Source organism: Felis catus, chromosome A3 (genome assembly GCF_018350175.1).
Source record: "Felis catus isolate Fca126 chromosome A3, F.catus_Fca126_mat1.0, whole genome shotgun sequence".
Taxonomy (NCBI): Eukaryota; Metazoa; Chordata; class Mammalia; order Carnivora; family Felidae; genus Felis; species Felis catus.
In genome coordinates, this window is record NC_058370.1 from 82,633,320 (window position 1) to 82,659,259 (window position 25,940).

At 39.7% G+C, this 25,940-nt stretch overlaps 1 protein-coding gene across 1 annotated transcript in view; it reads right to left on the minus strand.

Annotated features, from left to right (window-relative positions):
- The window catches only part of RAB1A (RAB1A, member RAS oncogene family), a 30,748-nt gene extending 20,161 nt beyond the window's left edge, over positions 1-10,587 (minus strand). Inside the window, exon 1 of the mRNA XM_003984057.6 lies at positions 10,347-10,587. Within this exon, the coding sequence (XP_003984106.1) occupies positions 10,347-10,369 (23 nt within the window). The 5' untranslated portion in view covers positions 10,370-10,587. The remainder of the gene's footprint in view (positions 1-10,346) is intronic.
- Positions 10,588-25,940: the final 15,353 nt, after the last annotated feature.

The window sequence follows — 25,940 nt, forward strand, 5'->3', positions numbered from 1 at the left end:
TCTTTTATGAAATAAAATTTAGATTACCAAACATAGGTCATATGTAAGAGAAAGCTGACTGACATTAACACAACTTTCAATATTCCACCCTCTGGAAACATACCAAGGAAGAAAAGACAAAAGCAAAACAATTGGCTATAATATAAAGTCGTTTTTATCCACACAGTACTCCCAAAATACAAACTCCATGTCACCTATATCTTAGAAAAGGCCTACTATTTTTTAAAGTTAAGTGGAAAGTAAATGTGTTTTTCATCCAGAGCAAATTCCCTTGAGAAAGGTAGAATGTTATTCTACCTTTTTTATAAATGTCATACTTGAAAATAACCTAAGCTCACATAAAAAATTTAAAACAAAATTATGACTATGATATTATGACACAGTGGCCAAATTTTAATTCACTATTAAACTATACACTGTTCTATTAGACTCTAGGGTATGGAAGGATTAATAAAAACTTGGGCTGCAGTTAACTGTGTCTGACATCAACTTTTCTTCTTCACTTTTTTTTTTTAATGTTTTATTTTTGAGAGAGAGAGAGAGAGAGCACGCGCGCACACGCACACTTGAGCAGGGAAGGGGGAGGACAGAATCTGAAGCAGGCTCTGTGCTGACAGCAGAGAGCTCCATGTGGGACTAGAACCCAAGAACTGTGAGATCATGACCTGAGCCGAAGTCGGACGCTGAACAAACTGAACCACCCAGGTGCTCCCCTTCACTCATTTTAAGTATGCTCCACGGAAAACAATTCAAAATTGACCATCAGGCTGGAGAAAAGAGGTAAAAACTTTTAGTTCCTTCACATATTTCCATTGTTTGAATTTTATAAAGCACATATTACTTTGAAGACTAAACTACATAAAAACAAAACAGGGGCACCAGGGTCCGACTCTTGTTTTCAGCTGGATCATGATCTCATAGTCTGGGAATTCAAGCCCTGCACTGGGTTCTGCACTGACAGTGCGTTGTCTGCTTAGGACTCTTTCTTTCTCTCTCTCAATAAATAAACAAACAAACAAACTTAAAAACAATAAAAAATAAATTTTCAGCTATGGACAAAAGCACTGTCAAAGTAATCATCAAGTATCTCAGAGTACAACAGCTTTTCTTCCAAATTTAACGAAATAGCCAAGCAATTTTTTAAAAATTGTCCTCATAATCTATTCATAAAAGTACACGTTTTTCTTTGATATTTAGAGACAATAAATTAATTTTCCAGGTTCCATTTCAGCTCAGTTTAGAAGTGTTCCAAAAATTCAAAGTTGGAATTCTGAAAATGAAGGATACTTTGGTAGCTCTAAACAAAGCGGCAAGTCATACAAGAGGACAATAAAAGTAGATAGGTCTTACAACCTATGTAACCAGTATTTGCTGAAAAATATGCCAGGGAGGAGATGTAAATATCCTCTACTTCTTTTACCTTTCAAAGCCTGCACGGGTTTTAGAGCTGGAACGACCGGTATTTGAATTCAAGCTCCACCCTCTACCTTAGGTTTCTTGTCAGATTTAGAAAAAAATGCCTCTAAAACCTGTAGCACAGTATCTGGCACATTACAGAAGCACAATAAGTGGCAATTATTATTATTTTCCCTTCCTCCCTCCAAACCGCTAGGTAACCTGACGAAAACCTTTAAGAGCTTTGACAAAAACTTTAAAGCTATTTATCCAAACCCTCTGTTCAGATGATGGTGACAAAATACCACAGGAATTTACTAGTACAATCTAAAATAAAGGTTTAAAAATTACCAACTAACAGTTATAAGTACTATGGTCACACCAGTCACAACTCCCAAAGCCTAGCACACACAACATAGTAACATGGTCTGCAGCAAGGGTGCCCTCTCCAGCAAAAGAAAGGCAGTTCTCTGCTTCACTTGCTTTACTCACAGAAACACATCCATGACTTCCAAAGCCCCAAGTATAAATATTCAAGAATAGTCATGAGGGTAGAAAAACTGAGAATGGATACAATAATTGACTTCAAGCCTAAGGAAGCTTTAAATACCAACCCAAGATGTGAAAGAGAAAGTCAAAGACCATAATATGTACCTCGTAACATGTATTTCACAAACCTTTAACATTTTTAAAAAGACCTCTCTAATCATAAATTTTAAAAGACACTGACCACAAAAATGTTAGTCGCCTAATTAACTGGCTCAAATTTTAAATTTCTAGAGTTAAGCACACACAGTAAGTTGGAAACCGCATACTAGGACTGTGAAATCACAGGCCCTTGAGTTAAAATTCCAATTCTGCTGCTTACTGAATGCCCTTAGGCAAGCCATTAAACTCTTCTCTGCCTTTGTTTCCACATCTGTAAACCTAGGACACTATTTCTTCACAGGACTGAAGGAAAGAATGTACATAAATAAAATTTCTGGCTATTGATGACAACTCAAATTGTTAGCTCTTGACTACATCCCAAGACTAGCATCAAGGGTTCTGGAGAGTCCTCCTCAGTACTGTTACTCTCCAGCTAAAGAAAACATAAGTAAAACTTCCCGTTAATGATAGAAATCATAGGCCCTTTCTCTAAATCTTCTGCATCATCTATTCTGCCATTCTATTTTTTAAAAGTATCACAAGATTTAATCTGTGATAATACTGTGATACCAATTATACTTGTTTGAGCATGAGCCATATATTTTTTTTTAAAGTTAACTTATTTATTTTGCGAAAGTGAAAAGCATGGATTGGGGAGGGGAAGAGAGAGAGAATCCCAAGGAGGCTCCATGCCACCAGCACAGACCCTGACACACAGCCTCCATCCCACGAAGAGATCATGACCCAAGCGGAGATCAAGAGCGGGACACTTAACCGATGCTTAACCTACTGAGCCACCCAGGTGCCCCCATGAGTCATCTTCTTAACAAATTGGTATGCACCTGCGAGCAGAGTCCATCTTTGACAATCAAAAAACCCCCCCCCCTCCCAATCCCCTGCCCCAACTCCTAGCATATTCTAACTAATGACAGAGAAAGGGCTGGCTGTTTTCTTTACCAAGCTTTCTTGTAAGGCTGAAATTACCCCTGTGTGTGTGTGCATGCATATACACACACACATAGGTATGCATTTACTAGAAGATTTTTTTTAAATGTGTATTGTTAAAGTAGACAAAAACAGACTAATTGGGTGATGAGTAATCATGTGTGAGAAAAGCTTTAAAACTGAAACCACTGGCCATTTATAGTCTAATATCCCTTATTAGAATATACATGTCAAATAACATCTCTATAGCACTGTACAGTTTACTCTTGAAACTCAGAACTGAGGTGGTACTAATCACATTTTATAGAGAAAGAAACAGGCGAAAAACGCATAAATGACTTGCAGAGGTAAGTGTCAATCTGAACTTAAACCTAGGGTTTGTAACTCCAAATGCTATGATGTATTTTACATACTCAGATGATAAAAACCTTAAGTCATACATATAAAACCTATCAGAATGAGTCAAACGATTATGAACTAGTACACAGGACCTGACCAAATACAAAGTAAAGTGTGATTCACTGCTTAAATTAACTTAGAACATTTGTGTTGGTAGAAAATAAGTCAGCTTGGCTCAAAAAAGCATGGTAAATTTTACAGTTCAGACTTCATTAGCTTTAGTAAGTGATGAATCCAATTGGTCTTTATGAAGACAGGTGCTAGCCACCAATCTACAAATAAAGCACTAAATGATTATCCAGTGTGTATTTCACAAAGTTGCTTCAAATGTCCTTTTATAAACCTAGCTATTCGACTATTTGTATAAGTTTCATCAAACACTTAAGACTATATCACACTTGGCTAGGCATTATCCTAACTATATCCTTTACTGAGGTAGTAAAGATACTACAGAAATGATCTATTGTTCTTAATGCAAACACTAATGTTCTGTGAACTTCATGTGCCTGTTTCAAGGCTCTTGGAAACAACTCATATATTAGTAATTCAATGAGAAACAGAAAGGTAGCATTTTAAAAAAAAAAAGAAGGAAAGCACAGAATAGTTCACGAAAATAAAGCATACCCAAATAAATCTCACATCTTAAAGCTAATTAGCTCAATACCAGACTTTAAATTAAACTGAGTATAAACAGCATGCACTTTTATGCAAAATGTTTTAAGTATGTATGCACAAAGGGAGCATGTCCACAGATTTCATCAAATGCTCCTAGGAGTACATGACCATAATAAATGGGTTAAGAAAAACTGCTTTATATTTACCCAAAGAATACAAGAACACTAATTCAAAGGGATACATGTACACCTATGTTTATAGCAACACTATTTACCAGAACCAAGATATGAAAGCAGCCCAAGTGTCCATCGATTGATCCATGGACAAAAAAGATGTGGGGTGTGTGTTTGTGTATATACACAATGGAATATTATTCAGACATAAAAAAGAATGAAATCTTCCCATTTGCAACAACATGGATGGAGCTAAAGCATATGATGCTAAGGGAAGTAAGTCAGAGAAAGACAAATACCTTACTTCACTCATATTTGAAATGTAAGAAACAAAAGGGAAAAAAAATGAGAAACAAATCAAGAAACAGGCTCTCAGTTATAGAGAACTGATGGTTACCAGAGAGGAGGGTGATGGAGCGTGGCTTAAATAAGCATGGGGATTAAGGAGTGAATTTGTGGTGATGAGCACCAGGTGATGTATGGAAGTGCTGAACTGTTGCAGGTGTAATTGTACACCTGAAACTAATATAACAATATATGTTAACTGGAATTAAAAAACAAAACAAAAAAAGAATAACTGCCCTAAATCAAGTGATTGGAAAATATCTATAGGCAGAGTGAAAAAAACAAAGAATAATTCATTTAAGTACTATTGTTATTCAAAGGAAATATATTCAGACAAGTTGAATCTATCACTGTTCGTAGAAAACTTCAATTACATAATTTATGTAATTGCTCACTAGTTTGAAGCACAGACTGCAAAAAAAATGCCCCTTAAGCCACGTGGCTGGCACATAGTAAGCACTCGTTAAATAGTAGCTTCCGTTAAAAAAAAAAATGATGTTTCCAAAGAATGGTCCCCCTTATAAACAAAGGCGTTTACATGAACACCACCTGTCAGAATTAGGAAATCTACAAACAGGGAACAGTGTAAACTTAATCGGAACCTATCACAACCTTGGATTTAATAAAGCAGAGTGCTCCAGCCAACTGAGCCAACTCAGCCAACTGAGTCACAAAACTACCAAGGAAAACTTCATTTCCTACTCCTCCTCTGTACCCCATTTCTCAACAAACCAACACTTTTTCTCTCACTCCTCAGGACTTTTTTTTCCAAATATCACCCCACATTACCCTTTTATTTATTATCTGAAACAGAGCAGTTTGAAAGAAAAGCCAAGACCTAGGTGTTCTTCCCTAAATACTATTCTAGACATCAAAAAAGCAATCTCAGCTCCACCTTCTACAGGAAAAGAGAGTAGTCTGACCATGCCTCTCTCCTTGGTGGGGGAAGGGGGGAGGCATTTTGCCTCTTTTACTGAAACTCCAAAGTTGAGCTCAGACAGTGGTAAAAAGCTAATAAGCTACATATCTAAAATACCTCATGCATTGGCATTCTATATCCATTTTTAGTTTATTTTCATCTTAAAACACTCAAAGTATTTTTTAGCAAACCTTAAATCTCAGAAACCTTAAAAAGCATTTTACTTGACCTTAAATATTTTCATACATTAGAAAGAGACAAGAATAGATAACATTAGCAAAAAAAAAAAGCTATTAATTATCAAAAATGAAACTTTACTACAATGGCAAATAGTAAAACTATCCTAAACGTATAGTCAAAGGTTGCCAAGGAAAGAAATACATGCACACAAAGGATTGCTAGTAGGATGTGAATATAACAAAATGGTAGCACACAGATAAATTACTAAGACTGCTTTCAGAATAAAAAAGACTGAAATATCCAAGAAACAAAATTACTCAGAAAGCAAAATTCTCTTTAAAAGTCAACTAAAGAGTTTTCAAGAGAACACTGGATTCTGAAGCTCATCTTTTAATATTTTTTAAAAATTTTTATTTGGAATATGTAAGAAACTGTCAAAAATTCTCATTTTAACTTAATGATGAAAAAAAATATTAAATGCCAAATTTCAGTTCTCTTCAAATGACCTGACAAGATCATATATTCACACAAAACTCTTAAGATTCATGCTGTAGATTCTACATAGCTGCCGGAAACACACTCCCCAAAAAAATCACACATGCTGATTCTCTACAGAAATTAAGAAAGTATATTCTGGATGGTGAGAATACTGGTTATTTTTCTTCTTTAAACTTTTCTGAATTTTTCAAACCATTATCAACACCACCCAAAACTCATCAAGACAACCAAAAAAAGGCAACTTACTTTAGTTGATTTCTTTTCTAATAAAAAGTGCTAAAAAAAAAAAGTGTATGAAAGCCAATTATGACATACTTATTATTGTCAGATAACAAAACATATTAAGTTGCTTTTACTTTCAAACTCTTGTTAAAAGTGCAGGCAGAAAAAAAAAAAAAGAAAGAAAGAAGAAGGCAAATGTTCATTAAGTCTACTATTATTAGTCTCCTGTTAGAAGAGCACAGTTTGAAAGACTGATTAAATCCTGGGCCATGATCTCAAACATCATTCGGAAGCCGTGTTAAAACATAAACAAGGCATTTACTATAAAACTTTTTTTTTAAATGTTTATTTATTTTTGAGATAGAGAGAGACAGAGCATGAATGGGGGAGGATCAGAGAGAGAGGGAGACACAGAATCTGAAACAGGCTCCAGGCTCCGAGCTGTCAGCACAGAGCCCGATGTGGGGCTCGAACTCATGGACCATGAGATCATGACCTGAGCTGAAGTCGGGCGCTTAACCGACTGAGCCACCCAGGGTCCCCACTATAAAATTTTTCTACATTAAAGAACTACAGGTGATCCAAGAAGATGACTATAGTCCTTCCTATTGTAGTTAATTGGTATATCCATGATAAGTACCCACACTTTATTCTTAACACACTCCTTACAGATGAAGTAGCCAAAATGGTTTTCTTGACACTAAAAAATCCACCAAAAGCTTATGGATTAGAGAAAAATGTTTCTGGTATGACAATAATGCTAAGTATTTCTTAACCAGTGTGCTGAAATAATCACTGCCTGCTTCACTACCTAGCTCAAAAAATCTTCAGATCTCCAGAAAAAAGAAGAATTTGATCTTTTCACCTACTTTTCCCACTATTGAGATTCCACTTCCAGTTGCTTTTTCTTGTTTGTACTTGAAATTCACAAATCAGTCATTACCCTTAATTTCTGCCATAAAGATAACCCAGGGTTGTCATTTCTCCCATATTAGCCAAATAATGTAGAAAGTAGTCAAAGGGACAGCTTAAAATTTAATCTTTGGCTGCTATATTTCTCATTCTCCTCCTCCCAAACCAAGTTTACAACTAAAAGATCATAAAGTAAAAGCATTCAATAAAAAAGCTACCAACAGGCAATCTTATATGTCGATCAATAATCTAAAAAAACCCTGTTCCTTCTGAGAGAACCAAATTTTTTCTTTTATCAAGAACCCATTTTCATTTTACCAAATTCAGTGGCACCCATGAAGCAGATTTTAAAAGTTTCTAAAAGGAATAAGATAAATTAGATGATAAAACAAAAACAAGGAATATTTAGAGAGCACTTTTAAACATTATCTAGTGTTCTACCCTTTCACATCAACATATGTGTATGCCAAAATACACACGTATTGTAACGTATATTATACCTAACATATACGGCTATAAGTATAAGCTGTTAAGACAACACCATAGAATTGTGAAAGCACTCACCCATTAAAAGTTTTAAGAAAAAATAAAAGATTTTAAAGTTTAGAACAGGTACTAAAGTAAATAGACGTATAAGAATTTTTGTTCTTTTCTCTATTTTCCGATTTTTCACTAACTACTTTTATGATGGTTAACTTCATTAAAGACAAAAAGAAAAAACGCAAGTCACATTGTTAAAAATCTAATTGCTGCTTGCCCTTGTGACCTTCCCTAATAAAATACCCATCACCTCCTCTCCAAGTAATTTTCACTAATGCTCTTCAAAGATTTTCCCAACTCCTATTTTATTAGACACAGTCTAGACTAGAAGTATAATTGGCCAGTTACGGGCATACTCGATAGCAGAAAAAGTATAAAAATGACTTCTGGGTTTGATCCTGTTGAGATCATTAATCTAACGGATGGTTTGGCACTTACTTAAGAATTACTATCATTGCCATTTATTAACCATTTTTCTTTCTTCTCCCTTGAAAAATCCTCCCCACTCCCTGGAGCTTCTCTAATCTACTGCTAATAATTCTCTCACAAGCCTCTTTTCTATAAATTCTTCCTGAACCCAACTGCCCAACCACAACCCTCCACCCTCCTGTGAACTCTTGCTGTTCCTATCCATGCTGCACATCTGGAATGAACTTACTGGCATTTACCAAACTATTTTCTATATTCCATTATAAACTCTTAAGGGTAAGGATTATATTCCTAAATCCTAGCACTACTAGAATGTCACACATGATAATGACATGACACACACCACCTGGAGTGCTCTTCTTTTGCATACACTTGAATCTCACAACCACCCTGATAGGAATACTGACTGCTATCCTATTTTATAGAAGGAGAAACAAATTCAGAGGCCAAATAATTTGTCATGGTTCTGTTAAACTAATCTTCAAAATCTATTTATAGTACTAAATATATTCAGCATATAGAAGGAACTCCCCTAATGGACAAGGTTTACAAGTCTCCATAAAGTGACAAATCCATGTACTTTATTGTTGCCAGGAAAACCACCAAATTAGGATCCTCAAGTTCAACTCTCCCTAATTGTGCAAAACCAACTTTGTCCTAGGAGTCTGATAAAGAAATTAAAAACTGCCAACACAGCAAACATGGCACTATGGGAACACAATCCTCAATTTCTTAAAGTATATAAAAATTTAATGAAATAGAATGGCTTCTGTTTAGTGCAAAAGGGGACATTTCAGCATCAAACCACCGTATTACAAAACTTGAAGTCAGAATGCATTTTGCAAGAACCATGTGACACACACATGACAGTCAGCTAAACTGATGGGTAGGCCTTTTAGGGGAACTGTTTAGCACTAACTGACCAAAGAAGCAAATAAAGTCAACTTTTAAAATACTTACTTTTGCTTAAAAAAAAAAAAAAAAAAATCCCTCTCTACCCCAAAGCCTTCTGATGCTGAAGAACACCAATTAAATCTCCTCCATTAATTTATATATGTAAGCTGAAGGAGGACTTTTTTTTTTTTTTAAGGACCATTAAAGACAGCCCAAAGAAGTCTTCCCAAGAAAAGTGAACACCAGTTCCCAGGAAAGGTGCCAGGTGTGTCACATATGCTGTGGTGACTTCTTGACTAAGAAAAAGAAATGCATTAACTTTTCATGACACGTCATGGAACCTCATTCCCTATCTTCGAGCATTCAAGAAGGTAATCCAAAACCTACAGATCATAGAGCCCATTCGTTTCTCTTTCAACTTGACAGCAGTCTTCCTTTAGTTTGATAACATCAGAAAAATGTTCCTACGTCTTAGTTGTTTTTCTTTTCTCGACCTACACAAGACAAAATGACTTCAGTGTCCTCTAAAAAAAAAAAAAAAAAAAAAAAAAAAGGCAATGGGCCCCGTGAGTTCTTGAAGAACCCCAGGGAATAAGTTTAAAAAAAAAAAACAACTAAACTAAAAATGTAAAATAAAATCTCTTCTCACCATCTACTCATTCCCCTCAATCCCACGCAGTGGGAAAAGCATCCATATTACCTGCAGCCTGGCCGGGAGAGTGAAAGAAAGAGCCAACAAGCTCAAGATTTACAAGTAAAGCAGGTTTCCACCCTGACGATTCTGACAGCTCCGCAGAGTGCGGGCGCAGGGTCTGACAGTGCCCTCTAGGACAGCTCTCCCAGTCTATCCTCTCCCCCCTTAAAAATAAGTCTTCCTTCAAAAGTCACTGCCTCTGCGAGAAACTACCCCCCTTCCCGCCGCCCCACCACCGACTCCCAAACTCCCCAACCCCCTCAACAGACTATTCCTCTGCACCGGCCCGGCACTGAGGGCTTCCAACCAGACCCGGTCCAGGCCCCGGCGGCTCACCCCTTCGACCCGACCCCTCCCCCCGGCCACCCCTCTTCCGTCAGACAATGGGGCCCGACTCCGGGCCACCAGCATCTCCTGCCTTACCACCCTCACCTCACCCTGGCCGAGGCCCTCACTCCCGCCTCAGCCCTCTTCGCCCCTCTTAAGCTTTTCCAAGCAGGCCCACGGACCCAGCCGACCGGTGCTCTCCTGCACTCACTATTCGGGATTCATGCTGGACATGTCACTGCAGCTGCCGCCGCCGCCACCGCCGCCCTTGCTGCTGCAGCCGCCGCCCTGACTCTCCGCGCCACGGGTAATCGAGGGAAAGGAATGAGATAGGCTGTTCCGGGAGAGCAAACGTCTTCCCCCACTCCGTCCCCTAAGAACACAATCAGCAGCCGCCGCCACTCAGCTATCGCTTCCACCCAAAATGGCCGCTGGCGAACCAGGAAATAGGAAAGCCTTAGACCGAGGGGTCTTTACACAGCCCAAAGGGCGGCCGCACCGCGTGGCACGCCGGGAAAGAGAGTTCGAACCCACAGCGGGAGCTGGAGACGGACGGTGCGGTGTGTCAACCAGGACTCAACTTCCCGCCACACCCCGCGCCTCTGGCGCATGCGTACTTGAGAGCCTGTCGCTCGCCCCGTTCCCCACTCTCTCACCTCCCCACCCTCTTGCCCCTCCCTGGTCCCCGCCCCGCTGACTCGCTGGCTTGGACTTCGCTCGGACTCCCCCTAGCGGATTGGCTAAGACCGAGCGGCCCTGGTGATGTCATCAGTGAGACGTGGCAGCCGGACGAGTCAGCCCCCCAAGGGGGAGGGGGAGGGGAGGGACAGAGGGCGGTGCCGGCCAAGGCTGGAGGATGAGGGTGGGGGGTGATCTGGGGACTCCCAAAGGTGAGGAGAGAAGGGTAGAAACCAGAGGGACTGCTTTAGAGCGGAGGCTGCGAGGACGGGCAGGCTGGAGGACCTGCCTGGCGGGTCCGCCTGGCGGGTCCTTCCGCCTATGCGTCTTTTGCTGGCCTGACCAGCCTGAGGCTGGAGCTTTCCAGTTGATACCAGGACGTCCGCGTTAAGGACGGAAGAGGAATTGAGGGGCCTCTGTTCACAAGTTCGGGCCTCTGGAGAACACGGAGCCGTTCTTTCAGTTCACTTCCTCACTCACCCAACCTTACTGGATCTGTTTATCGTCTAGTGTTGGTTGCAGACACTATTTTCTTTTTTCATTTCTTACCATTTCCTTTACACCCCGGCTCTGATCACCTCAGCCTGGATGTTACAGTAGCCTCCAAGTGGACTGCCTCTATCTCTTCTTTGTCCCAGACATTTGCAAACGCAGCCAGGTTTATCTTCCTGAAACAGCAGTTCCATAACAAACCCTTAATTTTCAATGGTTCGACTTTTCGTGGATGCGATGCAGCCCAAAGTCAGCCAGAAATTCAAGGTCTTCCTGCTCTGGCCCAAGGCTTCAGGTTGAACTGTAATTTTAGTTGTTATTTAATGCTGAGCTGTTCTGCAAGATAGAAAAATAATAAGCGATGGAAACATGCAATTCATCACTACATAATGCCTAGAAACTCTGGGAGTCATATTAACATTTTAAAAACCTAATAGTCTTAACTCTTTAATCAGCTCAGGAATTTAAATCTCCACTAAACTTTAACATATTATCTTGGGTTATTTAATTGCAAAGGGCATAGTATAATACATTGTCCAAAGTTTATCTTCCAACTTGTTCTAAGAACCAAGAAAATTATCTCCCAAGAGCGATTGCAAAATCACTTTAAATTCCCATGACACCGTAATACAGAAGGAAGGCAGTTCTTAATACCCACTTATTAACTATACCCCTTAGCCCCAAAATTCTGCCATGTGCCTCAGCTGACAACCTCATCAAATAGCACACTAGAGTTCCTTCACATCATACTGGCTTCAGAAATGAACATGGTGGCCACACCAGCAGAAAGAAGTACCTTGAACTGATAGACCTCAAAAAAAAAAAAAAAAAAAGTTTATTACCCTGGACTCTTGTCCTTTCTTGCTTATTGTGATTTCACAGAAGAACAACTGCAAAGAACTTATCCTGAACTAAAAATAGTTTTTAACCTGCCCCTTCCCTTGGAAGTATACCCCTAAACTTCCTTTAATTATCTATTTCCTTTCCCAACAAAGAGTTACTTCCTACTTACTCTTAACTTCAGTGAAAGAGTAGTTGTGAGAATTAAATAAAACAGTATAAAGCATATAACACTATGACTATGGGTTACTTAACATTACCTTTCTCCTTCCTTTAACTCCCTCGGAAGTTTTAAGTGCATGTGCTGTACACTAAGAACAAAACATCTCATATCTCAGTTATGATGGTGTGATATGCAAGGAGATCAGAGACAGCTTAGCCTGGGATTGGTGGGTGGTTGTTTCCTACCCACTAGCAAAACTTAGGTCACTTACATTAAGACTTCCTTGGGGCACCTGGGTGGCTCAGTTGGTTAAGTGTTCAACTTTGGCTCAGGTCATGATCTCATGGTTTGTGAGTTCGAGCCCTGCGTTGGGCTCCGTGCTGACAGCTCAGAGCCTGGAGCCTGCTTTGGATTCTGTGTCTCCCTCTCTCTCTGACCCTTCCCTGCACATGCTCTGTCGTTCTATCTTACAAAAATAAATAAACATTCAAAAAAATTAAAAAAAAAAAGACTTCCTTCCCAAACTTAGAGCGTCCGTCTTGCTGATTCAAACTTCAATATATTTTATGTTTAGGTGTTTAACTGCTTTTGTAACTCGGATTAAGAAGTCAGAATAATTCATTAAACTAGTGTGTACCCTGTCAATTGCCCCACTGCTGAATCAGAATTCTCCTAGGCCTATTTGTCCATTTATTCTTTGGCTCATTCTTTTCTTCCTTTATTTTTTCTTTCCTTCCTTCCTTTCTTCTAGTCTTCCTTTCTTTCCCTTTTCTTCCCCTTTTCATTTATCAAATATTTGTGACCCAGCACATAATGAATGTGTTTGGAACTTGTGCTTGGAACCATAAGCAATGCAAAGGTGAATGATTATAGCTCTCTGCCTGCAAGGAGATTACAACCCAGTGAAAGAAAGATGTGTACACAAATGAAGCCCATAGGGGGAAATGCTATTTAAATGATATAAGGTGTATAAGGACAAAAAAACAGACCAGTGATTGCCAGGAACTAGGAATGGGAGGAGGGAATTGTCTATAAAGAGACACAGGAAACTTTTTGGTTTCACTAAAATACTCTATAACTTCATTGTGGTAATGATAAGTTACTCAACTATGTATGCTTGTCAAAACTCATAGAAATATACACTTTAAAAGGGGTGAATTTTTCTGTGTATAAATTATATCTCAGTTATGAACCTGACTTTCAAAAAAACGATATGAGCTGAAAGTACAGAGGAAGGAAACAATTCTGACTCAGACTATTAGGAATGTTTTCATGAAGAAGGTGACATTTGAATCAGGCCTCGAAAAAAATAAAATACTGATTATTGGCAGAAATGGGGGAGAGGGAGCCATTTATCCTAGAATGACAAAAGAATGTGAGCATAACCCTAGAAGTGTGAAGATGCACATGTTTAAGAAATAGAAATCACAGTTTCCATAGTAGAAAAGGGAGGAGGTGTTTAGGTTAAGGCAAGTAATGGGGGCCCCCAAATGCCTGCTAAGGAGTTTCAACTTTGTTCAATAGGTCATGGAGAGAGCCAAGAAAAGTTCTGAGAAGGAAAGTGAGGTGATCAGCTCAGTTATTTATTTATTTATTTATTTATTTATTTATTTATTTATTTATTGTTTTTATTTATTCTTTTTTTTCCAGCTCAGTGTTCTAAAAGGAGCACTTTGGAGTTCTGTGGAGACTGGAGATAGGGAGATTAGTTAAAAGGTAATTAGATTCACTTAGGCAAGAGATGGTGTGTCCTGACCTAGGGCAAATTGCATCCAGAATGGAAGGAGAGGAGACTCCAGAGAGAATAGAACCTGAAGGTGTGGAGGGAGGAGAGGAGCTCAAAAGTGACTCAGAGACATCCAGTTTACCTGCCAGCATGGAAACCAAGGCCCCAATTAAAGCCAGAGAACAGAAGAGAGGGGCATTGGAGAGGGTGCAGGTGGAAGACCGGCAGTGCTATGCAGTTTGAGGGCAAAGTTAAAGCTGCCCTGGTGTAGAAGTGCTAGAATGACCAGAAATTGTTCCCCTTCTATATCAGCAAACACACACACACACACACACACACACACACACGATTGTCAAAGACAAAACCAGAAAACCGTAAAGACTCCACCAAAAAACTACTAGAATTGATAAGTGAATTCAGTAAAGTCGCGGGATCCAAAATCAATCTACAGAAATATAGTGCATTTCTATACACCAATAATGAAGCAGCAGAAAGTGAAATGAAAAAAATAATCCCATTTACAATTGCAGCAAAAATAATGAAATATCTAGGAATAAAGTAACCAAAGAAGTGAACGATCTATACTCTGAAAGCTGTAAAACACTGATGAATGAAATTCAAGATGATGCAAAGAAATGGAAAGACATTCCATGCTCATGGATTGGAAGAAGAAATATTGTTAAAATGTCCACACTGCCCAAAGCAATCTACAGATTTAATGCAATCCCTATCAAAATACCAACATTTTTTCATATAACTAGAGCACCCCTAAAATTTGTATGAAGCCACAGAAGATCCTGAATAGCCAAGGCAATCTTTTTTTAAAGCACTTTTTAAATAGAATTATTTTATTTTATTTTTATTTTAAGTAGGCTCATACCTAATGTGGAGCTTGAACTCACGAGCTTAAGACTCACATGCTCTACCGACCGAGCCAGCCCGGTGCCCCAGCCAAAGCAATCTTGAAAAAGAATAACAAAGCTGGAAGTATCACAATTCCAGACTTCAAGTTATATTACAAAGTGGTAGTGATATTTTTTAAAGGTTTTATTTTTAAGTAATCTCTACACCCAACATGGGGCTCAAATGTACAACCTTGAGATCAACAGTTGCATGCTCTTCTGACTGAGCAAGCCAAGTGCCCCACAAAGCAGCAGTAATTAAAACAGTATAGTTTTGGCATAAAAATAAACACATAGTTCAATGGAACAGAATAGAAAACCCAGAAATAAGCCCACAGTTAATCTTCAACAAAGCAAGAAAGAGTATCCAATGGGAAAAAGACAGTATCTTCAACAAATAGTGTTGGAAAAACTGGACAGCTATGTACAAAAGAATGAAACTGGTCCACTTTCTTTTACCATACACAAAAATAAACTCAAAATGGATTAGGGACCTAAATATGAGACCTACAACTATAAAAATCCTACAAGAGAGCACAGGCAGTAATTTTTCTGACCTTGGCTGTCAGCGACATTTTTCTAGATATGTCTCCTAAGGCAAGGGAAACAAAAGCAAAAATAAACTTTTGGGACTACATCAAAATAAATAGTTTCTCCACCATGAAGGCAACAATCAGCAAAACTAAAAGACAACCTACAGAATAGGAGAGATATTTGCAAATGATATACCTGATAAAGGGTTAGTATCCAAAATATATAAAGAACTGATACAACTCAACACCCAAAAAAAAAATAATCCAATTAAAAAATGGACAGAAGACATGAACATACATTTCTCCAGAGAAGATATCCAGATGGCCAACAAACACATGAAAAGATGCTTAACATCACTCATCACCAGGGAAATGTAAATCAAAACCACAGTGAGCTACTATCTCACACCTGTCAAAATGGCTAAAATCAAAAACACAAGAAACAAATGTTGGTGAGGATGTGGAGAAAAAGGAACCCTCTTACCTGTTGGTGGAAATGCTAACTGGTGCAGCCACTGTGGAAACAGTATGGAGGTTCCTCAAACAATTAAAAATAGAATTACCATATGATCTGGTAATTCCGCTGCTGGATATTTAACGCAAAAATACAAAACACTAATTTAAAGGGATACATGCTCCTATGTTTACTGCAGCATTATTTGCAATAACCAAACTATAGAGGCAGCCCAACAGTCCACTGACAGATGAATGGATAAAGAAGAGGTGGTATATCAGGGCACCTGGGTGTCTCTGTCAGTTAAGCATCTGACTCTTGATCTCAGCTCAGGCATTGAGTTCAAGCCCTCCATTGGGTTCCGTGCTGGGCATGAAGTCTACCTAAAAAAAAGAAAAGGAGAGATGGTATAAATATACAAAGGGATATTATTCATCCATAAAAAGGAATGAAATCTTGCCATTTGCAACAAAATGAATGGAGCTAGAGAGTATAATGCTTAGCAAAATAAGTCACCCAGAGAAAGACAAATACCAAATGATCTCACTCACATATGAAATTTAAGAAACAAAACAAATTAGCAGAGGGAAGGGAGAGAAACAAACCAAGAAACAGACTCTTTTCTAAAGAAAATTTTTAAGTTTATTTATTTTTGAGAGAGTGAGAGAGAGAGCATGCACATATGTGAGAGAGGGGCAGAGAGAAAGAGGGAGAGAGACAATCCCAAGCAGGCTCCATGCTCTCAGCATGGAATCCAACAGAGGCCTGATCCCACAGACTGTGAGATCATGACCTGAGCCAAAACCAAGATTTGGACACGTAACTGATTAAGCCACCCAGGGGCCCCCAAGACTCTTAACTAGAGAGAACAAACTGATGGTTACCAGAGTGGAGGGAGGTTGGGGGATGGGTGAAACAAGTGATGGAGATTAAAGAGTACACTTATCATCAAGAGCACTGAGTAATGTATACACTTAAAAACAAACAAACAAACAAAGACAAAACTAGAAAAAAGTTAAAGTGGTAAGAGGAATAGACTTCATCAATAACAACTATTGCGATAGCTGGAAAAAGGCCCAGTGTGAACTGAACTCACCATCATTAAAATAAAAGCTAGACTTTTTAAAGCTGGCATGTGCTAAGGAAAAGGCACTGAGAGGTGTTAACAGGGTTAACACATGTCTAGGGGTTAGTCCATGTGTCTAGGCCATCTGGGTTTGTTAACTGGCACTTATCCAGAAGACAAACTTTGTGCATCTTTATGACAGGAAGCAGCAGTGCAAATTAAAGCAAGGTGCTCAGTGCCCACTGGGCTGAGAGTGAGAATTATCTCCTTGAATGTTTGCATTTCCAAGAGACAGGAAGCAAGGAAGGATTTATAATTGCAAGCTTTCTAAAGTGACTACTCTAAAAGGGGTTTTGGAGACCTCTCTCCCTGCCACCATGTTTTGCCTAGAACAAACAATAAATTCCTCAGGCAGCACTGAGCTTTCTCAGGCAGGCTTGGGTCATCCCAAAGACATGGCCTTCAGCAGTTAGAAACTATCCTGGTGTTTGTTCAAATCTCTTAGTGTATGGGAGCAGATAAAATCATTTATGCTGAGAGTCGGTCATTTTTATAAGCCAAGGTTGAGACCTGTTTGAGAAGAGGGCTCAAAGGAGCCTGACTAGAGTTTGGTCAGAGAGAGCCTTGGTCAAAGACAGAATCCTGCATTTAAGATGTCCAGTGATTGTGTAAGAAACATTTCTTTATGTCAATGGATCCAATGTACCACATTTGATCTGCAGGCAGGAATGGCGAAAAGTCTTAGGGGAAATTGCAAAGTTGGAAAATGTTTCCAGGACTTGAACTTCCCAGCTACCACCACCCCCTTTTTTCAGACACCCTCTTCCCATACCCAATCTTACCCCAAATGTATACTCTCAATATACATTAAACTCATCCCTACTTTACTCTAAGGTGATTCCCTCTTCTATTCCACCTTTCCACACCTATTAGCTTAGGGCTGAGAGACTTTAGAAGTGAGTTTACTACTTCTTTACCTCTGCTTTGTTCCTCCAAAACAGAAGGGTGTTGAGGTCATAGACTCTTGCATCCGTATATCCTCCACCCCCCATATCGAGTTCCATTCTCCACCCTGAGCAAGACTTTAAGTTGGGTGACATTGGACTGTACCATTCTGTTCCACTAAAATATAACAGGAATCAGAGAGCACTGACACAGGACAGAAACCTGGAGAACACTTAGTAAAGAAACCTTGATTCTTTTTAGACAAAAAACCTAAACTCGTGTGTGAGTTAATGACACAGCAGGAATGGAACCCAAGTCTCCTGACTCCCATTCTCGTGCTCTTCACATTGCCCTTCAGATTATTTGCTCAGACCCCTGGAGAGGAAGTGTCAAAGGGCACGAAAGAGAGATAATTGCCTCAAAATCCAACCATCTTTTTAACACAATAGACGGATGAAAACCAAAATAGGACTCTACTCTGTTCAATATTTACTCTCTGGTACCCCCAACAGTGCTGAGAAAGTTCCCAGAAGCTAGTGCTATCTTCTACATATTCTTCTCTCAGAATGCTACGTATTCCTAAGGACCACCTGTAATCACACCCCTTTCTGGAAGCCTTCTCTGTCTACATCAACCTGAAGTAGATGACTTTCGTCTTCTCTTATCTACCTCAGCTCTTTTGTTAGTGTTCATGTCATACCTCGTACAAAGCTATCCAATTCAGAAGCCATGATCCACATATAGCTATTTAAATGAGTTAAAATTAAGTTAAAAATTCAGGTCAGTTCCTCAGTTGCATTATCCACATTTCAAGTACTAAACAGCCACAAGAGGCTAGTGGATACCATATTAGACAATACACATTAAAGAACATTTCCATCATTAGTTCTATTAGAACAGAAAGTTCTATTAGACAGCTCTATATACTATTATGATTATTTTTGAGAGAGAGAGCACACATGCACACCCTGTGGGGAGGGGCAGAGGGAGAGGGAGAGAGAAAATCTTGAGCAGGCTCCGTACTCAGCGTGGAGCCTGATATGGGGCTCAATCTCACAACTGTGAGATCAAGACCTGAACCAAAATCAAGAGTTGGATGCTCAACTGACTGAGCTCCCCAAATGCCCCTAGTTATAAATTTGTATGTATATATTTTATTTTCCCAGATAGACTATGAGCTCCTTTAGGGCGGGGACCACACCTTTATCAACTCTATATCCCTCCCCACCAGCATTTAGCACAGTGCCTTATACCTAAGAAATATCCAACATATTCATTGATTGGGTCCTCAGGAAAGAATTGCCTCATTAGTAAGCTCTAGGATTACTCAAATCTTTTTCTTTTATTCTCAACCAAAAATAAAGCTCAGTCCATCTTTCCATAAAGAAGAACAATGTGTCAAAGCCTAATAGATAAGAAACTCCAGTCCACACAGGCATGGTCAGAAGGAAGAAAGGGCAAAGGAAAGGACTGGCTAAAATGTGCTATGCCTGCCATAGATGTTGAACTCCAGGCCTTCAACACTCCAAAAAGAACCTCTGTCTGCACACCTAGTTCTCTGACTTCTACCTCCCATGGAGTTGTCCCCAATTTGGAATATTTTTCAGGTCAAGGTGCTGCCAAGGTCACCACAGTGTTCAGCAAATGGCAGGGCAGGGGCCACGCCACAGGTGTGTCAAATAATCAGATAAAAACAATTCCCTAAATAGGTCTCAGAACCATTACAGACGAGTGTAACACCTGTGACTAAGGGCTCGGGGCACCTATCTGAACCTGTTTCAGAGCTCACCTCTCACAGCCTGACCTTCCCCAGCTCTCACCTACCTATCTGATCTCAATCAGAGGCTTTTGGATTTAGTTACCGAAGGCTAATCTCTCCCAGAAATCCTCCAGCAAGCCAGAGCTGAACCACGCTTGACTATATTCAGTCCAGTGTTTTCCTTCCCTATCATCTTCTGTTGTTTTCTGATTGTTCCAACCGTAATACTTATGTCCTGAGAGGAAAGACCTCATTGTCATCCTTGTCCCCTATATTTTTTAAGCTGATTAAAGGAAGGTGATGTTTGTGAAAACAACTGCTGTGGAAGACGCCTCAAAATTGTCTCCCTTTTGGGCATCTAGCCCTGAGCTATAGCTCCTTTTTCTCTTCCTCCAAGGAAGGTACATTTTAGAGTCTTGTCCATTCTAAGGTTACATTTTAAAGTCTCCTTTAGGGGCGCCTGGGTGGCTCAGTCGGTTAAGCGCCCGACTTCGGCTCAGGTCACAATCTCATGGTCCGTGAGTTCGAGCCCCGCGTCGGGCTCTGGGCTGATGGCTCAGAGCCTGGAGCCTGTTTTCGATTCTGTGTCTCCCTCCCTCTCTGCCCCTCCCCCGTTCATGCTCTGTCTCTCTCTGTCCCAAAAATAAATAAACGTTGAAAAAAAAAATTTTTTTTTAAAAATAAAAAATAAAAAAAATAAAGTCTCCTTTATCTCCATGAACTCTCTCCTGACCACCCAGGACATGATCCCTCTCTCCTCTGAACTCCCACCACCACACTGCTGGGCCCCTCAACACTCTGTTGGCATGAATATTGTTGCTTTCCATTAGGCATCTTGAGGATTTTTTTACTTAGTGCCTCCAGCGCTTAGCCCATAACAGATTTTCTATAAATAACTAGTGTTTGTTTATAAAATCAACAAATATATATATTTTTTATTTTTATTTTTTATTTTAGAGAGAGAGAGTGCATGAGTGGGCAAGAGGGGCAGAGGGAGAGAGAGAGACAGAGACAGAGACAGAATCTTAAGCAGGCTCCATAGTCAGTGTGGACCCCCACATGGGGTTCGATCCCATGACCCTGGGATCATGACCTAAGCCAAATCCAAGATTGGACACAACCCATTAAGCCACCCTGGCACCCCCAAATCAAAAAATATATTTTAATAAATAGTTAATTATATTAAACACACAGTCATCAGTCATCAGTCATCTTGCTCCATAATAGAATATATTCAGGACAAGGCTTTTCTTTTTCTTCTCTTTTCTTTTTTTAAGTAATTTCTGCACCCAACATGGGGCTTGAACTCACCGGCCCAAGATGAAGAATTACATGCTCTACCGACTGAACCAGCCAGGCATTCTAGGACAAAGATTTTAAAGTGCTCTTCAAAAAATATTCATATTTCAAAGCACTTTACATAGTGCCTAAGATGTTTTAAGTGCTAAGTAAATGTTGAGTGAGTGAAGCTTCTAAATAAGCCCTATAGAAAAGCAAGTCACAGTCTTCTGGTCACTTATATTCTTTTTTTTCTTTTTAATAATTTTTTTAATGTTTTTTTAATTTTTTTAACATTTATTTATTATTGAGAGACAGAGAGAGATAGAGCATGAGCAGGGGAGGGGCAGAGAGAGGAGGAGACACAGAAACCGGAGCAGACTCCAGGCTGTTAGCACGGAGCCCAACGTTGGGCTCGAACCCACAAACCACGAGATCATGACCTGAGCCAAAGTTGGACGCCCAACTGACTCAGCCACCCAGGCACCCCTTAACGTTTATTTTTGAGAGAGGGAGAGATAGAGCGTGAGCAGCAGTGAGGCAGAGAGAGGGAGACATAGAATCCCAAGCAGGCTCTGGCTCTGAGCTGTCAGCACAGAGCCCCACCTGGGGCTCAAACCCACAAAGCACTAGATCATGACCTGAGCTGAAGTTGGATGCTTAACCAACTGAGCCACCCCGGCACCCCTGGTCACTTATATTCTAATATGTGTATAACAGTGATGGGCTTCAGGTACCTGGCTGGCTCAGTTGGTTGAGCATCCAACTCTTGATTTCAGCTCAAGTCATGATCCCAGGAGCATGGGATGGAGCCTCACATTGGGCTTTGCACTGAGCATGAAGCCTGCCTAAGATTATTTCTCTCTCTTCTCTCTCTCTCCTTCTCTGCCCCTCTCCCTGTCTCCCCATCCCCTTTCTCTAAAAACAAACAAACAGGGGTCCCTGGGTGGCTCAGTTTGTTGAGGATCCAGGTCTTGATTTTGGCTCAGCTCGTGATGTCATGGTTTCAGAGATCTAGCCCCTCACCCGGTTCTGTGCTGACAGCACAGAACCTGCTTGGGATTCTCTCTGTCTCTCTCTGTCTGTCTCTCTCTCTCAAAATAAATAAATAAACATTAAAAAAAATAAAAACAAACAAAAATCCAAACAAAGCAGCGGTGGGCTTGTATCAGCTACACTACTGACTGACAAATCTCAGCAATGGCTCTTCTTATGTCCCAGTGCTACTGCCAAGGCACCACCCATGAGTGTAATGCTCTCATCTTCACAGGATTACTCAGGTTCCAGTTGATGCTGTTTTAGGAGAGCATCTTTTTCCCTCTATTCATCTTAAGTTCATTGGTGAGACCCTGTAAATTAAACTGATAAAAAAAAAGATTAACAAGAGAAAAACAGAAGCTTATTAGCATGTGCATCATGCATACACATGGGAGCACTCAGAGATGAATAACTCAAATGGGTGTTTAGAACTTGGCTCTTACATGGGCGCCTGGGTGACTCAGTCAGTTGAGCATCTGATTCTTGATTTTGGTTCAGGTCATGATCTCATGGAGACTGCTTGGGATTCTCTCTCTCCCTCACCCATTGCCCCTCCCTTGCTCATGAATGCATCCTCTCTCTCTCTCTCTCTCTCTCTCTCTATCTCTCTCTCTCTCAATAATCTCAATCTCTCTCTCTCTCTTTCTCTCTCTCTCTCTCAATAAATAAATAAATAAATAAATAAATATCTTGGCTCATACAGCATTTTAACATAAGAATAATACATTTCTAGAGAAGTGTATACAAAGGAAAAAGACTTTGAGTTTCTACTGGCAGCAAATTGTGGGAAGGTATATATTTGGGGAATGAATGGAAGACAAAGGCTAGTTAGTAAAGTTGGGTACATAGATTCCTCTGGTGTCATCTCTGGGCTAATAAGGGTCTAGAGTTGCCTCTGATGATTAAATCCTGTCCTTCCAGATAGAAAAACAAAAAAAGAGGGGTATATCTTTAGAAATTTATATCCTGCTTTTAGGCAAATAGGGGAGGACAGAGAGTTTTTCTTAGATCTGCTTCTTCTCAATTGCTTTCAGCTCAAAATAATCCTCATGCCAAAGTGGCATATTTTGGGGTGGCCTATTAGCTACCCCTCACTCTTCAATTAGCCAAACCACAATGACATATTATGGGCCACAAGGAACTCATTTTCATTCACTTCTCAAACAATGGCATCCCTGTGGACAACTTCTATTTCACCTAATTGCAATGTTACATAACTAGGTTGGGGAAATCAAAATTATAAACTACTATATAAGCATCTGTATGACAACATGAGATTACTCTCAGAGCCCCTTGTAAAATCCTTATAGTTGTGTGACGTTCTCTGGAATTGGGTTAAAATGGAAGCGTGAGAAAGTGGAGCTATCTTCTCTGATTCATTTTGCCCCAAGATTCTCAGCCAGGATGTCTCATCAGTAAGAGTTGCCCTTGCACTCCATGAGATCTCTCTTGGTCTGTCATCCACTCATTCATTCAACAATTATGCATTAAGCACCTATTCTGCTCTGACATGAAGATAAACCAATGAAAAAAACCTGATCAGGTCTATGCCCTTATGAAAAACGTAAATTATCATAAGAGACATATCAGTTAACTACTATATTTCCTCAAATCTAAGGCACTGTTGATTTCCATCATGTATTTAATAACAATTTGGGGGGGGGGGAAGAAGTGCTACCACATTAAATGTGCACCATCAAATCGATGTCACCATCAAAAATTCCTCTCCAAACATACCATTAAAGCAATGTGTTGATACGACAAAACTCAGTTTATTGCTTACCTAGTTAAGGGAAAGCATTATCTAGATAAGCTTTGTAGCATCTCAAAGAAGGTTAAGGGAAAAATTGAGCTATTTATTGAACTTTAAAAGTCTGGTTTAAGGTAGATCTTTCACTGGGGGGAGATGGAGTCTTGGTGAGCATTGGATAAGGATCATAATATAATAGTTTATGGTTGGTAGACACAGCAATTGAGGCAAGGGGCTCAAAGAGTTTTGAAATAGAAATTGTCATTTGATGTTTTATTTTGAAGAGTAGATGAGCCTTTTATGCAACAATTAAGTCATGTGTAACATTAATCTTCCTGGTAAAGAGTTGCGTGGACTGGTAGAGTCATGTTGATGACAGCAGTAGAAGAGTAAAGTCATGTTAATGTATACAGTAAGCTACTTAGTGCCATCAACATGTGAAAAATATACTCCTTCAAAGAAATAAAGTAACTACACAATTAAGGATATGTAATTGAAATTGCAAAATGATCTGTGATGGATGGGGTGCTATGTTGTGTTATGCACATAACTGGGGCACCTCACCTACTCCGCAAAGGTCAGAAAAAGCATTTTTGAGGAACTTGTGTTTGAACTGAGGCAAAATAATGAATTCATCAAGATGAAGAAATGGAGAGGTGGGGTAGGAAGATAAGATAGTATGTGCAAAAGTCCTATGGCAGGAAAGAATATGGTATAAGAGGACTTGTTGAAAGATTAGCAGGACTGGAGCACAAAGAGTGAGAGGAAAGAGCACACAGTGAAGACTAATTGACTATGAGTGGGCAAGAGATTGCTGTTCATTGCTATGCTTCAGAGAGATTTTTTATTTTTGAGACAAAAAACACTTAATGCTCTGAGGTCTGAAGACAATATCCCCAGAATTAAAATCTAACATTCTCAAAGCTTTAAAAAGAGTGATGAATGAGCCTCCATGCTAGGCTACCATACAACATCATATTCAAATTGTTGCCCAACAATAGCAAAACCAGTTCTAGAATATCCTCCTCCTTGTGCTCAAACTTGTGATCAAACAGGTTATTTTGATTCTGGCCTGGATATTTGGCCATGCCCAAGAGGCCAAATAAATTAGAATGAAAAGAGTTATTTCCCAGTGTTTAATTTATAAATGAGCAAATTGATAATTTAAAAAAAGTCTTGGGATTAAGACCTCTGCTTTATAGTGATTTGTTTTATATACAATAATTCATTTATTCATAAGAATACTTCAATAACTTCTACTGGTACAGGCTGCCATACTAAATCTTGAATGAAAGTCGCTTTCTGTTTTTTAGGATTGTAAGCAGTCAAGGGTGGGTTTAGAACCACATGGTCAAATGAAATTCTTTATTCAGGGGCCTCTTTGCTCTGGTTCTCCATGACTGTGTATAAAAATTTATTATTATCTGTCATGGGTTGACTGGGTTCAACTCAGCAGTTTTTGCTTGATGTCTCTCATGTGATTGCAGTTGGAAGTCACCTGGGACCGTGGTCACCTGAAGGCTCAACTAAGTTAGACATCCAAGATGGCTCACTTACCTGGCTGGCAGTTGATGCTAAATGTTGGTCAGGAGCACAGCTGAGACTACTACCCAGAGACCCTGCTTGTGGTTCCTCAACATGGTCCCTGCATCTTACAACAGGAAGGCTGAGTTATGACCGGAAGCAGCCGAAGAGCAAGTATTCCAAGAAGCAGGAGCAGAAGCTGCTGGGCTACTAAAGGACTAAGCCAAGGACTTCCCTGTGTTACTTCCACCGTATTCTATTGGTCAGAGCAGTAAGAGGGCCTTCCCAGATTCAAGGGGATGCAGAAATAGATGCCACCTCTTGATGAGGGAGTGACAAGTTAACATTGCACAAGAGCAATGGGGGAGGGGTAGGAGATACCATCGCAGCAATGTTTGGAAAGTACAATCTACCATATTGGAAGAGTGATAAAATTTGGATGATACTTTACCAAACCTTACAAGGAGGAGGGGAAAGATGCAAAAGAGTAGCAAGCATTACTCTTGCCTTTGAGGTAGTACTTGGCCATGGTAAGCTCACACTGAGAGAATTAGTTAAGGTACTTCCCAAATCACATACCAATAAGTGTGGACAAATGCACAGGCATCTCCCACACAATATCAGAAATGTTCTTCTGAAGAGTAGAAACTATGTGTG